At 35.4% G+C, this 15,350-nt stretch overlaps 1 protein-coding gene across 2 annotated transcripts; it reads left to right on the top strand.

Moving 5' to 3' along the window:
* The first annotated feature begins 1,771 nt into the window (after window positions 1–1,771).
* On the top strand, window positions 1,772–14,771 carry LOC133293006 (sister chromatid cohesion protein SCC4). Of its 2 annotated transcripts, XM_061491521.1 has the most exons (13): window positions 1,772–2,077; window positions 2,216–2,367; window positions 2,544–2,685; window positions 3,369–3,485; window positions 3,630–4,131; window positions 4,659–4,697; window positions 4,795–4,916; window positions 5,452–5,598; window positions 5,754–5,843; window positions 5,918–6,039; window positions 9,935–10,140; window positions 13,455–13,579; window positions 13,662–14,771. In XM_061491521.1, the coding sequence occupies exons 1-13, from the start codon at window positions 1,865–1,867 to the stop codon at window positions 13,848–13,850; spliced, it is 2,166 nt and encodes a 721-aa protein (XP_061347505.1). In that variant the 5' UTR covers window positions 1,772–1,864; the 3' UTR covers window positions 13,851–14,771. The 2 variants fall into 2 exon arrangements, with proteins under 2 accessions (XP_061347505.1, XP_061347513.1); XM_061491529.1 differs by lacking the exon at window positions 1,772–2,077 and having other exon boundaries at window positions 2,312–2,367; window positions 2,609–2,685.
* The last annotated feature ends 579 nt before the right edge of the window (window positions 14,772–15,350 follow it).

Genomic DNA, 15,350 nt, shown 5'->3' on the forward strand with positions numbered 1-15,350 from the left:
ATAACAACCTTTTTATTTGTTAGAGACTAAAGCGGGCATCGTAAATTTTGTTGACGACCGAAAATAATATTTACTCATAAATTTATGATGTACTTTGGCATTATTTTTCAGTTATATTTGTGTGAGAAATTAAATAAAAAAAACACTTGGACTTTAACAATCCATAAAAAATGACAGAAAATTACTAAAAATAAAAAATCTGATAAAAGAAATATCGGGATTAAATCTTCCATTGATTTTTTTTTTTTTTACATTAAATCCCTATTAATTTGATATTGAATCAGCTTAGAAAAGATTTGAACGGTTAATTTACAAATTTTAAATTAAGAATACGACATGCCTTGATACAAATAAATTATTAAAAACATATCAACTAAATAGAAAGTCAATAAAGTAATTAATATAAAAATAAAATATAACAATGTAATATAATCAATAAAAAATATAAGTAAAAATAATGAATAATACACGTAAAAAATAAATAAATCAACTGGTTAGAAAATCAATCAAGAAAACGAATATTATTTACCGTTTGTTGGCAATTTGCAATCTCATTGTATAAATGATTTCAAGACAAAAAAATTTGTTTGAATTATATAGAGAGAATTACTTTCATACATTAAATTACTAAAAAGATGTGAAATAATTGAAAAAGTTATCTGCTTGAAAATAAAAATACATTTATCTTCCATATTTGTGAAATAAGATATAACAAAAAATATTTAAAAAATTTGTTTACATCATTTTATTTTATATACTATGGTTACAACTTATAAAAAAAAGTCTTATTAAAAAACTTTTGAAGGAGAAATTATTAAAGTCAAATATACACTCATAATTTGTTGAAAAAAAATTATTAATTTAAAAAGTAATCAATAACTTCTAATTTAATAATTTTCACAAAGTAAAATTAACTTTTATAATAAAGGATTGTTTTCATAAATAATTAATCAAAATGCACTGGAAAAAAAAAATCATAAAACAATGTTAGTAAACTGAAAAAATAAAAACAAACTGAGCTAGCAATCTGAAATAAAATATTAATATCAGTGAGTGTATTCAACACAATTATACTCCTCTCCTCCCACCTTGAAGAGCAAATCTGAGGGAGAAGAAGAAGAAGAAGAAGGGTGACAACTAACAACTGACAATGCTGAGTGTGTCGACTCTAATTAACTATGGCCAGTAGTTCAGTTCAGACTGCCAAGCTCAATATCTATATGCAATACGCCACTCTTGCCTCTGTCAATAACAATTATTGGTCGGTGCTGATCCCATTTTGCTATTAATTGGTTGATTGGGATATTAATAATCATAAACGCTTAATCATTAGTTGTCTAAAACCATAAGCTTTTCAAGCAGGAGGAGATAAACAGGGGATCTTTAACCTCAATTCGAACACAAATTTTTATAGTTAACGCGTAATTATTAGGGAAAAATGTTTGTAATTTTAAATAATATAAAATTATGTCATTTTAAGAGAGATTAAACATAAAATACTATTTTAAAATTTAAATTAAAAAAATACCCATGATTTTCATTTCTTGTGTCTATCTCTCTTCAAAAAATAACATAATTTATACCATTCAAAATGATAAACATCATGCCCTTGTTATTATTGTATTAAAAAAAAAATGAAAAAAACAATATGGTGAATGGCCCAAGAAAAAGCCCAAGAAGGGCCCGTTAAGGGGAGACGTGAAGAGAAAGAGAGGACGAGAGGTGACCAATTTTCTTTTTGTTTTCATATTAATTTTTGACGGCGATTGACTTTGGAGTGCGGTAGCTGCAAATTGCAATAGAGAGAGAGAGAGAAGAAAGGAAGAAAGGATTATGGAAATGGAATGGTTGGTGGGTTGAAGATATGGAGGCGGTGGCGGAGGGGCTTTGGGGATTGGCAGAGTATCACGAGAAGAGAGGTGAAATCGGGAAGGCAGTCAAGTGTTTAGAAGCGATTTGTCAGAGTGAGGTCTCTTTCTTCCCAATCGTTGAGGTCAAGACTCGCCTCCGCATTGCCTCACTCCTCCTCCATTTTTCCCACAACCTCAACCACGCCAAGTCCCACCTCGAGCGTTCTGTTAGTATATTTATTCTCTTCTCTTCCTCTTTCTTTCTCTCTGAATCTCAATTTCTTTGTTTCTTTCGCTCTGAATCTCAATTGAACGAATCCTCCTCCTCAACATTCTGTTGTTTGTTTGTTTGTTTGTTCTCTCAGCAATTGCTTTTGAAGTCTATACCGTCTTGCTTTGATTTGAAGTGCCGGACCTATAGCTTGCTCAGCCAGTGCTACCATCTCGGTGGAGTCATACCACCTCAGAAGCAAGTCTTATACAAGGCCCTCCACCTTACCGCATCTGCTCCGCATGAGTAAACCCTTTCTCCTCTCCTCTCCTCTCCTCTCCTTTAATCAATCAATATTTCGGTCCCTTTTCTATTCTTGTTTGGTTCTGGTTCTACCATAATCAATCACTTATCCTTGATGAATTGGCTTTTACTAACTACATATTCATACTTTCTACTTCATTTTATTTTTTTTATTGAAGGATTTCAATGAAGTTGTGGTCTTGCAACTTCAATTCACAACTTGCAAATGCTTTGTTAAATGAAGGAGACCACCGGGGTTCAATCTCTGCCTTGGAGTGTGGATACGTCTGTGCTACTGAAGTAAGCTACCCGGAGTTGCAGGTATGTTGTCCAAGGTTACAACAAAACACATGTTCTTTCCTTCTCTTCTCTTCTCCTCTGCTCTTTCGTTACTCAATATATATACAGGTAGCATCTTTGACACCCGTGTCAAATTTCTCATTTTTTATTTGATAGTAGTTAGATAAAAAAAAAGCCATGGTGACATGTGCTTACAAATCAGAGGTGTGAAATTTCAAATTTGACATTGGTGTGAAAGGATCTTACCTCATATATATATATATATATATATATATATATATATATATGAGGTAAGATCCTTTAACACAGTGTAAAAATTGTTTCACACCTGTAAGGCACGTGACACCACCATTGCTGTAAGCATGTGACATCATTGCTGCTCTTTTTTGATCTAACACCTATCAGATGAGGTATCAAATTTCAAAGGATACTAGCTCTCTCTATATATATATTGTTTAATAAATTGACAAAGTAAATGAAGTTATAAATATAATTAGAACTAAATTTTTTAATTAAACAAACTCTCACTTTTGCTTTGTTATTTTTTCCATTATTCTCAAGTCCTCACTTTCATTTTTTTAACTACCACCATTGTCGTACTTTTTACTTCTCTTGACACATGTTGCAAGCGTGTCAACTGACTCTCTAGTATGATATTGCCATCATTTCTGTCTGTAATTTCTTGTTTTATCACGATGGACCAGATGTTTTTCGCCACTTCAATATTGCACTTTCACCTCATGCAATGGAACGATGATAATTTGGTTGAGCAAGCTGTTAATAAATGTAATGAGATTTGGGAGTCAATTGAGCCAGATAAAGTGAGTGCAAATGTTCTTTAGCCTTTTGCTTTTCTTGTGTGGACAATGTAAACTCCGACACTGCATGTTTTCAATTGAACTGTACCGTGATTCTTTTTTCCTTTGTTCTAATGCTTCCCCCCCTTGCTTCCACACACTCCTCAGAGACGACATTGCCCCGGATTACACTTTTATAATGAATTACTGCACATATTCTATCGAATGCGGCTATGTGATTACAAGAATGCTGTGCCCCATGTAGACAATCTGGATGCCGCCGTGAAGGCTGATATGCAGCAAACACAACATATGCAAGAGCTAGTGAAGGAGCTTAACGCTCTAGATCAAAGTCTCTCGCGGTCTGACCTTCACTACAGGGATAGGGTAGCACTATCGGAAAAGCAAGCAATGGTTCAAGAGCAATTGAGAAACATGAATGGATTGGGTTCAATTGGGCTGGAATCTCTGGAACCAGTACATTTTGGGAATGTCAGAAGGGCACTAGGCGATAAGCTTCTGTTAGCACCTCCTCCTATTGATGGTGAATGGCTTCCTAAAGGTGCTGTCTATGCATTGGTTGATCTAATATTTGTTATATTTGGGCGCCCGAGAGGACTTTTTAAGGAGTGTGGAAAGCGCATACAGTCTGGGATGCATATAATTCAAGGTTGTCCAGCAACTATTGTTGTGTAATTATTTCTTCTTCTTTTCGCTTTGGTCTCAATTTTTTTCTTGGCATTTAAAAAGTAAAATAATTAGACAGAAAGTACAACTACTGCTTATTTTGAATCCAAAATAGTAATTGGTTGCTATGGTAATGAAAAGTGTATGCATAAGCTTTCCAAATAGTCCTTTGATGATTTTTGGTTTTGTCAGAATTGTTCTTTTGCCTGCACTTCGACTGTCTAATATTGTCACTAGACATTCTATATGTCGAATCACAGCCCTAAAATGTCTTTTCTCTTGGTGTCTAGGCTTTAGTGTCAAATTTATTTTGGAAGCATCACTGATTAGAAGTATCACTCCTTTGAATTATTTGTTCTGAAAGCATGGTTAATGAGTTGAGTTGTTGCTGTTATTCATAAAAATGGATTTCCATATTAGTTATTGCTGTTGTGCACTGCTTTAGAGACTGAATAAACCTGGGTGCTTTGGACTTATTTTCCTTATTAAAATAATATTTCTTCATTGCAGATGAGTTATTGAAAATAGGAATTACTGATGGTGTAAGAGGTGAGATTCATTATTCTTATCATGCCTACAAGGCGCTTATGCCGCCATGCAAACACGGGTTCCTTATGCAACCTTGCTGAAATTTCATTTTTAGCAGAAGTGGACTTGCAACATTCTTCTATCTGGATGGCTGATGTGTACTTAAAGCTACTAATTCAGTTTCTTGAAAACAAAGTGGCCATAGAGCTCACACGAGCAGAATTCGTTGAAGCACAAGAGGTTGGTTATGTTCCAATTGTATATTTTTATTTTGTCAACTCCATGGATGACAAGATGTGATGGCTTGCATTTTATTCTATAAAATTTCAAATCTCAATTAATTAATAATCCACCGTATTAGCTGGCTTACTTATGGTGATATTTGTTAGAGTATAATATAAACCATTAAAGAGGTCCTCACCTAGCAGCTTAAGCTTTTGGGTTAAATTGGTTCTTTACATGATATCAGAGCCACGGTGTCCCGGGTTCGATCCTCGCCGCCTCCCATTTTCTTTGTGGAATTTCTTAACACAGGTAGGCTGGGCTTGATGCATCATCCACCTTTCAAGTCCAATGAGCTCTTTTGTAAGAGGACGTGTTAGAGTATAATATAAACCATTAAAGAAGCCTTCACCTAATAGCTTAAGCTTTTGAGTTGAATTGGTTCTTTACAATATTTTTCTTGTACTAATGGATTTAAAAAATTGCCAGTGAATTTGCATCCCGTTATGCTCCACAATTGAAATCATTAATGCTATTCTTTGCAATTTTTCAGGCTTTAGTACAGATGAAAAACTGGTTCATACGGTTTCCAACTATATTAAAGGAATGTGAATGCATTATTGAGATGCTTAGAGGTCAATATGCTCATTCTGTTGGCTGTTATAGTGAAGCTATTTTTCATTATATTGAAGCAGTAAAGGTATGTATTCGATATGTCTACAACTTAAATTCGGTATGTATTCATTATAAATTTATATGCTGGTTTGGCATGCTAGAGACCATGTTTATGGTTTTCTGTTTAGATATTGTTATATATTGTTGATGGTAATCCAGAAATAACATATTTTTGTGTAGCTTACAGAGAGCAAATCAATGCAAGCTATGTGCCAAGTTTATGCTGCTGTCTCTTATATCTGCATTGGCGATGCTGAATCTTCTTCACAGGTGGAACAGTAACTCTAGTCGCAAATTGAATTGATGTGACAATATTTTTTAACTAAATGATAGTTTGCCTGCAGGCACTTGATTTGATTGGGCCAGTTTATGGGGCGATAGATTGTTTTGGAGTTAGAGAGAAAACAGGTGTTCTTTTTGCTTATGGTCTTTTATTGATGAAGCAACAGGATCTACAAGAAGCAAGGTAAGTTTTTAGATAATTTTTGTTCAATCAGGGTTGTTTGTCTTGGTGTGAATGTCCAATTTATAATTTATTTATATGTCGCAATGTTTATTCATTTGTTTGATAGGAAATGACGTTTAAATGAATTCAAGAGATTCTCCCAAGAATTAGATTGAGTTCATCGCAGATCTATGAACTACTTTAGTACAAAATATGTTGGTATATGTAAAATAACAAGAGACGAGAGGAACATAGAATAAATCTGTATATTGAATTGATTAAGGAGAGTACAATATATAAAGAAACACTAATGGGCCTAACTCATACCTAACTTAAATCCTAATGAAATAAGGAAATATATCTTTGCAAATAATAAAGATATCCTAAAGATATTCTTTCCAAAGATATTCTAAAGATATTCTTTCCAACACTCCCCCTCAAGCTGGAGCGTATAGATCATAAGCAACAAGCTTGAACAAGAAAGACGAAGAAACATAACATGAAAATAAACAAATGGGGGTTGTAACAATTCTACAACTCACCCTAAAGAAAAATAACAAATACTATAAACTAAAATAAAATATTATCTATATCTCAAATAATATTAAGGTTTTGGGTTGAATTGGTTCTTATCATTTTTTTTTCATGCATCCAACGCTTTGTTGCTAGTGAATGGCATGAATAAATGCCATTCACAAATAATATTTACCGAGGGATTTAGCAGTTTGTGTACCTCAGGTAAACAACCTTCATAAACCCTGTATGTTCTCGTGTAAATCAACAGTACCCTCAGTTACCGTTCAAATAGTTTCTTGAGAATCCTAATCACAAATCAAACACTGATTTCCTACCTCTGAAGCAAAAAGAGTCCCTGCTCAGTAACTCTTTTTCAGTTCGGCAACAATATTTGATTGAACTCCTACATAACCATAAAAACCCAAGTCAAACCCACTCTTCGGTACAATCTCACCAAGACGAGAAAACTTTCTGTGGACCGAACCACTAGCAACTGGGTGCTCCCTTTGTAAAATTTGGGATATGCATGGAAATAAAAAAAAAAAGACAGAACTAAAGTGGAAGAATTTTTTTCACATTTTCACCAAGACCTGCTTGCGCAAGAGACCAACGGTGAGGTGTGGAAAAAGTGACAAAAGGATTCAATAGTCGAGAAACAAATCACTATCATATTTAATCACAACCTTGAGGAACAAAGAATAATAGGAAATTGTCAGAGAATAATATAAATCATTAAAAAGGCCCTCACTCAAAACCTTAAGGTTTTGGGTTGAAGTGGTTCTTTACATGGTATCAGAGCTTAAGTGACCATAAGGTCACGAGTTCGATCCTCACCGCCCCCCACTTGTGGAATTAAATAAAAAGTACAAAAGGTTTTGGGTTGAAATGGTTCTTAACAGTATACTTACTACTTTGTCTGCATCACAGTTGTCTCTCTTCTTCAATTTGTTAAGCTAGTTAGTGTGTGTATAATAGCTTATTATCAAAAACTTTCTAAGAGAGTTTTGTTTTTGTTATTATTATTATTTTAAAAAAAAAGCAGTTTTTCTCCATAAAATAATCAAAACCAATGTTATTAAACTTGAACTGGTCATCGACATGGCCAAGGTGCACTCGGTCAATGGGTCACTGGTTCAATCGGTTGAACCGGATGAACCGGATATATATAAAGTGTATAATGAATATAATAAAAGATGCAATATAATTATCAAGGTGCTATGACTTAGTGGTTACCTGGTGTTATATAGCCATACACCTTAAAGTACAAAGTTCGACACCCAGTGTGTGCATTCAGCCAACATTTTGCACCAAAAATCCAAAACCGGTTCAACTTCAAAAACCCGGTTTATTGCATTCACCAAACATAACTAGTTTACATATACAAATGTGCTAAAGATAAGAGAACAACTATCTTAAAGATAATATTAATAACCTTCCAGGGTATGTCATGATTGTCAATTTGCACATCTCTGGGTGAAAAACAAAGGAATTACAAAATTCACGAGCTTCAAACAGACTGACCAGTGCAACCTGAAAACTGTTGAACTGGCATTCTATCATGTGCAGTCAATACTCATAATTGTTTTAGTTGAATACTCTATTCAAACACTAGAACTGGCTGTTGATGGTGTGGTTTTGGTGGCTTAATTGACTTCTCCTTTGCATTCCCTTAAACGACCTGCAGACCAATTTTCATTTCTTTTCCAAGGGACCATGTGGCTTTTCATGTTTTGTTAATCCGTTTTTTAACAGTAAATACTTGTTTATGTGCTTGAAACACAATTTCAAGTTGTTTAAAACTGAGAATTGGACCCAGCATATACTATTTCATGGAATAAAATGTCCACCATTAAGCAAAACATGTCATCACTAGCAGGTCAACCTATGACATGACATGTCAAAATGCGGGTGTCGACCTGCAGATAAAACGAGTCGTGTAAGGGTTCTCCTTTGCATTCCCTTAAACGACCTGCAGACCAATTTTCATTTCTTTTCCAAGGGACCATGTGGCTTTTCATGTTTTGTTAATCCATTTTTTAACAGTAAATACTTGTTTTATGTGCTTGAAACACAATTTCAAGTTGTTTAAAACTGAGAATTGGACCCAGCATATACTATTTCATGGAATAAAATGTCCACCATTAAGCAAAACATGTCATAACTAGCAGGTCAACCTATGACATGACATGTCAAAATGCGGGTCGTGTCGACCTACAGATAAAACGAGTCGTGTAAGGGTTTGGGTAAAGAGACGAATTATTATTGTTTCATGTCACAAGTTGACTCGTGTAACTAGCGTTAACTAACAATTTTTTTGTATAAAAAAAAGAGTAAAAAAAAAAGTTAAAATTTTGGTGATTTTGACATGACAGGTCACCGAACAACCTGTGTATTTTATTTGGTTTTTCCCTTTTTTTTTAAAAAAAAATCAAAATTTCAATTTTTGCATGTCAACCCATGTGACCCACAACCCGCAGTGGGTCGTGTTTGGGTTTCAATTTTTTGGCCTGTGAACAAAAGCGTGACGTAACATGCATGAACCCGACGTGCCAACACGTTTTACCACTCCTAATTAAGATCTATCATTTATTTATTATATGCAAAGGTCGGAGTAGTACCGGTAGCCGAGAAGATGAGAGAACATAGATTGAGGTGGTTTGGGCACGTGATGAGAAGACCCATGGATGCTCCTGTAAGAACAAAAGTTTGTTACCAAGAGCTCAACACAAAAAGAGGCAGAGGTAGGCCGAAGCTTACTTGGGGGAAAGTAGTAAAACAAGATTTAATGGAGTGGGATATAGATTGGCGGACAATATGTCTTAGAACGGAATGGAGAAAAGCTATAAGTATGGTGGAGGGTTAGACCCGCTGTTATTCCTATGTTCCAGATGGTCCCTTTTTAGTCCTTTTCCCCTTCATTTCCCTCACTTCTTCTTGTCCCTTTCTTTTTTACTTTTATTTATTTATATATACATATATTGTTATTTTATTTTATCTTATTTTATATATATATATAATTTTTTTTTTTTTTTTTTTTCAACCGTTTTGTATCTTTCCTGTGGGTTCATCTACCACCGACCCCAATTAATTTGGGATAAAGGTGTTGTTGATGTTGATGTTGATGTTGATGATGAAGTGTCATTATGTACACTTGTTGGCTTATTGGTTATTGCTTGTATTGCATATAATACGTTAACTTTTATTTATATCAAAATTTATTTCTAGACAATATCTTAAACATTAAAATAGAATAATTCAATAATTTTATATTTATTTTTCATTAATTATATTTTAGCTATGTATCCAAGAGTTGAACCCCACTTGTAACTGGACACTTATCTCCATCCACATATTTAATTCTATTTCTTCCTCCTTCCTCTAAGTTACAAATTTGCTGCAGAAACCGCTTGGCTAGGGGATTGCAGCTGACACATGCTTATTTGGGGAACCTTCAACTTGTTTCCCAATATTTGACGATCCTTGGCAGTTTGGCCCTTGCATTACGTGACACTGCACAAGCCAGGGAGATATTAAAATCATCTTTGACCTTGGCAAAGAAGCTTTATGATGTTCCAACTCAGATTTGGGTTCTATCTGTTTTGACAGGTACTTCTCTATCTAGCACTACATAGTTTGTGAATGCAAAAAATCTCCTATTATGACTTTAAGTGTTCTCTAGTTACAGTTTACGAATGACATTATTTTATTCTTGTTTGAGTATTTTAAGAGCCTCCGGAGTGTCTTGCCTTTCTTGCAGATTGTCGTGCTCTTTTCTGGTTTGAAGATAAACCTTGTGGAACAGTGACCATTGTGCCACTGTTCATCAACTTTTTTACCTAAATGCCACGCGAACAGTATTATTTTTCAATCTGCCACGGGGCAAGTTCGCTTCTGACACAAGCGACCTCGGTTTGCTGATGTATCAGCTTCCTGGTGGTGTCAGAGTTCGCTTCTGACACAGGCGACCTCGGTTCCAACAATATTTTAACCAAGTTCGCCTACATGGTAGGCGAACTTCATTTTTTTTAATTTTTTTTTTTTAAATTTAATACTTGTTATCCACTAAAAATGTGACACGTCAGCAAACCGAGGTCGCTTGTGTCAGAAGCGAACTTGTCCCCGTGACAGATTGAGAAATAACACTGTTCGTGTGGTATTTAGGTAAAAAAGTTGGTGAACAGTGGCATTTTGGTCAATTATCCTAAACCTTGTTTAAGAGTGGCTGGTGTGGAAAGTCATCCCTTTAACTGATTGTCTAATTATATAACTGCCTTTAACCTTTTTGAGTGTTACTTTGCGTGGTAATTCTAGGCCTGCTTCTTTTTAGGATCCAGTTATCCGAATGATTTGCAAGAGGTTTGATAGGTGGAAAGGTGCTTTCTTTCTGTGATTAGGACACAAAAATTCAATCTTAGTCATGAAGTAATCCTCTCTATTGCCTCTCTCAGAAAGATATAATATAAAAGCCATTGATGGACCTTTCACTTAACCATTGATGTGCAATATCTACGCTATGATACCATGATATACAACCATGTCACCTAAAAGTTCAAGCTATACCCAATGCGTGTAGTTCAGTTGGCAACACAGGTTGAGTAGAGTGGGAAGAGAGTCTGAGTTCGATTGTCACCAAATACATATTTGGGGAGGGGTAATGAGCTTTAGCTGTGACCAAGCCTCGACTTGAGATTAGTCTCATAGTTGACTCAGAGAGTTGAAACTTATGAGGATACCAAGGGGGCCGACTCGTCTCAAAGAGTTAATTAGGGTCGGTATACCCCAAAAAAGAAGAAGAAAAAGCTCAAGTTGTTAAATGAAGGCCTATAAATGTTTTTTATATTATAACTCTTTAACACACCCTCTCACGCAAGATCTCTTTGGGCTTGAAGCATGGATATTGCACAAGCTCTTGGTTTTATCTTGTGCTGTCTTAATTCCATTAGAAAATGGGGGACGGTGAGATTGAACTCGTCGTGGTGCCGGAGGCTCTGATACAATGTAAAACAATCAATTCAAACCTACAACTTAAGTTGTTAGGTGAAGATACATTAATGGTTTTATATTATATTTCTCTAATAGCCTCCAATTAGTATTCACATTGGACTTGTTGGGAGAATAAAGGATATGGGAGATTTCTTTGGTCTTGTGCTGGTCAGAATAGAACAGATCATTCAGTGAGTTGGGAGAATTTTTGTAAGGGTCTGGGAAATTTGGTTGATAAGAAATCTGCCATGGGAGGCAAATTCACAAACGGTTATGGCATTTCTATGGGATCCACATTCCCTTTGGCATAAAATTATTCATTGTAAGTACACCCTAAATCAAAATAAGTTGGTCAGATCACATATGTATAGTGAATGTTACTCATGCAAGTCCTTGACAGTTTATTCCCTTGGGTATTTGACATTACCTTTGTTGGTTTAATGATGAGTGACTGTTCACATTTAAACTTGAATTTTGAATTCAAGTGTCTTATGAATTGGAACAAATTCAAGATGCTTCTAGAAGCAATCTTGAAATTTGAATTTGAAAAAGATACTAACAATAACAAACCTACCTTAATGGATATTGGGCTGATTTTGTGTGATTGAAATTAGGATTCTAATCCGAATAAAATCACAAGACATAGGCGCCTAGGTGTTATTGGTCCTCTTCATGAAATTTTCGGCTAGCACACACAAGACCAAGAATTCTAGTCTTGAATGTTTTGCGAGGATTTATGTGTAGGATATTACCCTTTTTAGCGGCTTTTTTCTCATTTAATATTCATTTTACACTATTCTATAAATTGATTATATTCTTTACAAGTTTCTGGCATCTGACTAGAAAGGGAAAATATCGGTATTCGGTATATAAGGCTATCTGACTTGCAAAGGTAGGGGTTAGGATCGATTGTTCACAGTCATACCCTTGCATTTTTGCAAAGAGACTGTTTTTTAGACTTGAATATCACAAAGAACAACCTTACCGCTATTCCAAGACTTGTACTCATTCTGGTGGCTGACTGTCTGCTGTGAATTTTTCGTGTCCTTAGTAACTTTAGTTATAGAGAATCTCTGATTTAGCATACGTACTTTCTCTTCTTCATCCTGTTCAGCCTTCTCTGGAAGATATGTTTGATAGGATCTGGACCTTGGATTATTATGGGACCTATTCTTCTAAACATTATCCTTTCCCCAGATACTTCCCTCTCCTTGTGTTTGTGGTGGCCTTGTTAGTCTTATGTAGAAAGCAGGTGCCCTTCAAGGTCTTGATTTTCATGCGAACTATATTAATTGGGTTAATACCAACAATCTGTTGTAGGTTTCATAGTAGTTAATAGCGCCGCAATAGTACCGCAAGCCGCGCCGTATGGGCGTTGCGGTGCCTCGCCCCAAGAAACCGCGCCGCGTCGCACCCGAACGCAATAGCGGCCATTGCGATCGCATTTGCGGCCAAATTGCAGCCATATTGCTGTCATAAGGCAAAATGTCAATGTTGTCCTAAATTTAAATGTGTAACAGAAAATTTTTAAGGTTTCTTAGTCTATCTGCGTCTCTCTTTGTCACTTCTGCTATCTCTACCTTTAAAAAATGTTTCTTTTTGTCATTATTTCTGTCATATATCTATTCCGCTATTTCCGCAACCGCAACCCGCTATAACGCTATAGCTTTTTTCGGAGTTGGCCGCGACGCGCCGCAATCCGCATTTGATAACTTTGGTAGGTTTGCAGACCCTGTAGGGCATCATTTTCCAATGTTTGTGTTATAGTTTTAGCAGTTCAAAGACCATAGTTATTTACTTATGCATTGTTCTTTTGCAAAAGTATTTGGAGTAGGCTCTTGGACATTTTTGGGAGGCCTTGTTTGTCTGTATTAATGTTGCTTCTTGTATCTTCTGCTTTTTTTATGTTGTATGAATATATTTCTTGGCTCTTGCAGCTTTATATAAAGAATTAGGGGAAAGGGGAAACGAAATGGAGAATGCTGAGTATCAGACAAAAAAATTAGAAGATTTGCATAAGAGACTTGCTGATGCACATGCATCCATTTATCATATTGAAATAGTAAGGTCATCTTGACAAAGAAGCATTATGCATGATGTGTTTGGGTTTTAATTATTGTTTGTTTCACCATCTTGATTAACAGATTGACAAAGTAAGATTTGAAGTTCACCAATTTCATGACTTGGACATCAAACGTGCAATGGCAGGCCCAACTATGGGAGTGAATCTTGACATCCCAGAATCTATTGGTCTGTCAGCACCCTTACCTGCTCCATCATCATCAAGGCTAGTTGATATAGACACCAGAAGACGTGGGAAACGGAGAATTTAGTCCTTTTCTATGCAGGTGAACCCAGTATAATCTTGTGAATTAATTACAGGCAATTGTTCCAAGGTCAGCGGGTTGTAAGAGTTTGGCAGATTGGGTTTCCAGCTTACCACTTACCAGCAAGGCTTTCTATCATGTGCATCTCTGTTTAAGATTCTGTACAGATAATTAGGATGTTACTCATAAGTTATAGGATAGAATAGTTGGAAAAACTCATGTGGTAACATTAAAATAGGTGGTTGTTGTATCAAAAATTGAAACATTAGAATAGGTTTTGTATGGCAGTTCTGTTAGGATTAGGATTTATTGTGTTTGATTCAGCTGTTTATAGCGGTCGTTTTCTATTCACGGAAGTTAATTTGCTTTCCTATATCGAGATGTCATACTAGAAATCAATTGCAGAAGTTTTAGTAAAAGAGAATCTCATGTACACCATGTTTGGATGAAAATGCTTATTCTTTGACAAAAATGAAACCTTGTGATTGTATCATTCATGGTTGTGGCAGATCTACTTATTTAGAAAGGAGCTTCATTTTCCCTATATCCTTTTGCCGTCCGTGTTCAGTGCAATGCAGTATGGAGCATCAGCTGCTTGACATTTCGAGTCTAAGATCATTGACAATATCCTTGTGGAAAATTGAGTAAATGTCATCGTAGAGAGCGCAAGAGTATGTTTGATTCTTAAGGAATAAAATCACTGCAAACAAAGAATTTTGGGGATCACCATTATCAAGGCCACGGGTTGAGAGGTCAAGGAAATAGTAATCTTGACGTCTGAGGAATGTGAAGTCAACAGCCATTAAGTGGTCATGCCTCCTTCAAGGGGAGAGTAGATGGTAAGGGTTTTGTGCTCTTGCTTCTACATCTGGAAGCCAACGTCCAAGATCCTATCAAGTCCTATTAGAATCGATTTGATTGGGTAGAACCACGGTTATAAAACTTTTCTATTAGTTATATTTCTCATAGACATCAAAAATATTTTCTTGCATGCAGACTTGTCCTTAACCATTGTGAAATGTAATCTCTTATGCTTTAATGTCCAAACACCAATGAAATCCAGAGGTAACAAGAATGTATTCAAGATGATAGTTGCTTAATTCCTTAATCCAAGCTTTATGATCTTGAAATCAAAGCAATTGTTTTGCCTAAAACATGGAATGGATAGAATTCAAACCTTTGTGCCGTCAAATTAATTGTCAACTGTGCAAATAGTGTCACTGATGGAGGCAATTTTACATATTCTAGCCATGTACCTAAGAGATAATAAGCTCGTCATAACCTCTTCGTACCGTACTTTCGGGAATTTCAATTGAAAAAGCGTGATCCAATTGTGCTTTTAGGATTTTACATTCCCTTTCTCCTAAAAAAATAAATTTTTTTTTACATTCACGTGTCTGCATAGGGAATGAATATGTGCATTGACTTGATTGCAAATGCTCCTCTAATGAATAAGAGAATTTTTTTTTATCAAGAAATCACAGTTATTGAAAATATGGTAAGAAA

The sequence above is a fragment of the Gastrolobium bilobum genome, unplaced genomic scaffold (genome assembly GCF_033153095.1).
Source record: "Gastrolobium bilobum isolate Gb01-03AN ecotype WA unplaced genomic scaffold, APGP_CSIRO_Gbil_v1 utg909, whole genome shotgun sequence".
Taxonomy (NCBI): domain Eukaryota; kingdom Viridiplantae; phylum Streptophyta; class Magnoliopsida; order Fabales; family Fabaceae; genus Gastrolobium; species Gastrolobium bilobum.

Bases quoted from the DNA above. Each gene is read 5' to 3' on its own strand.
- LOC133293006 (XM_061491521.1), top strand. From the start codon at position 1,865: ATGGAGGCGGTGGCGGAGGGGCTTTGGGGATTGGCAGAGTATCACGAG. The intron at 2,686-3,368 runs GTATGTTGTCCA...ACGATGGACCAG, and splicing joins TAAGCTACCCGGAGTTGCAG to ATGTTTTTCGCCACTTCAAT. The intron at 4,698-4,794 runs GTGAGATTCATT...CATTTTTAGCAG, and splicing joins AATTACTGATGGTGTAAGAG to AAGTGGACTTGCAACATTCT.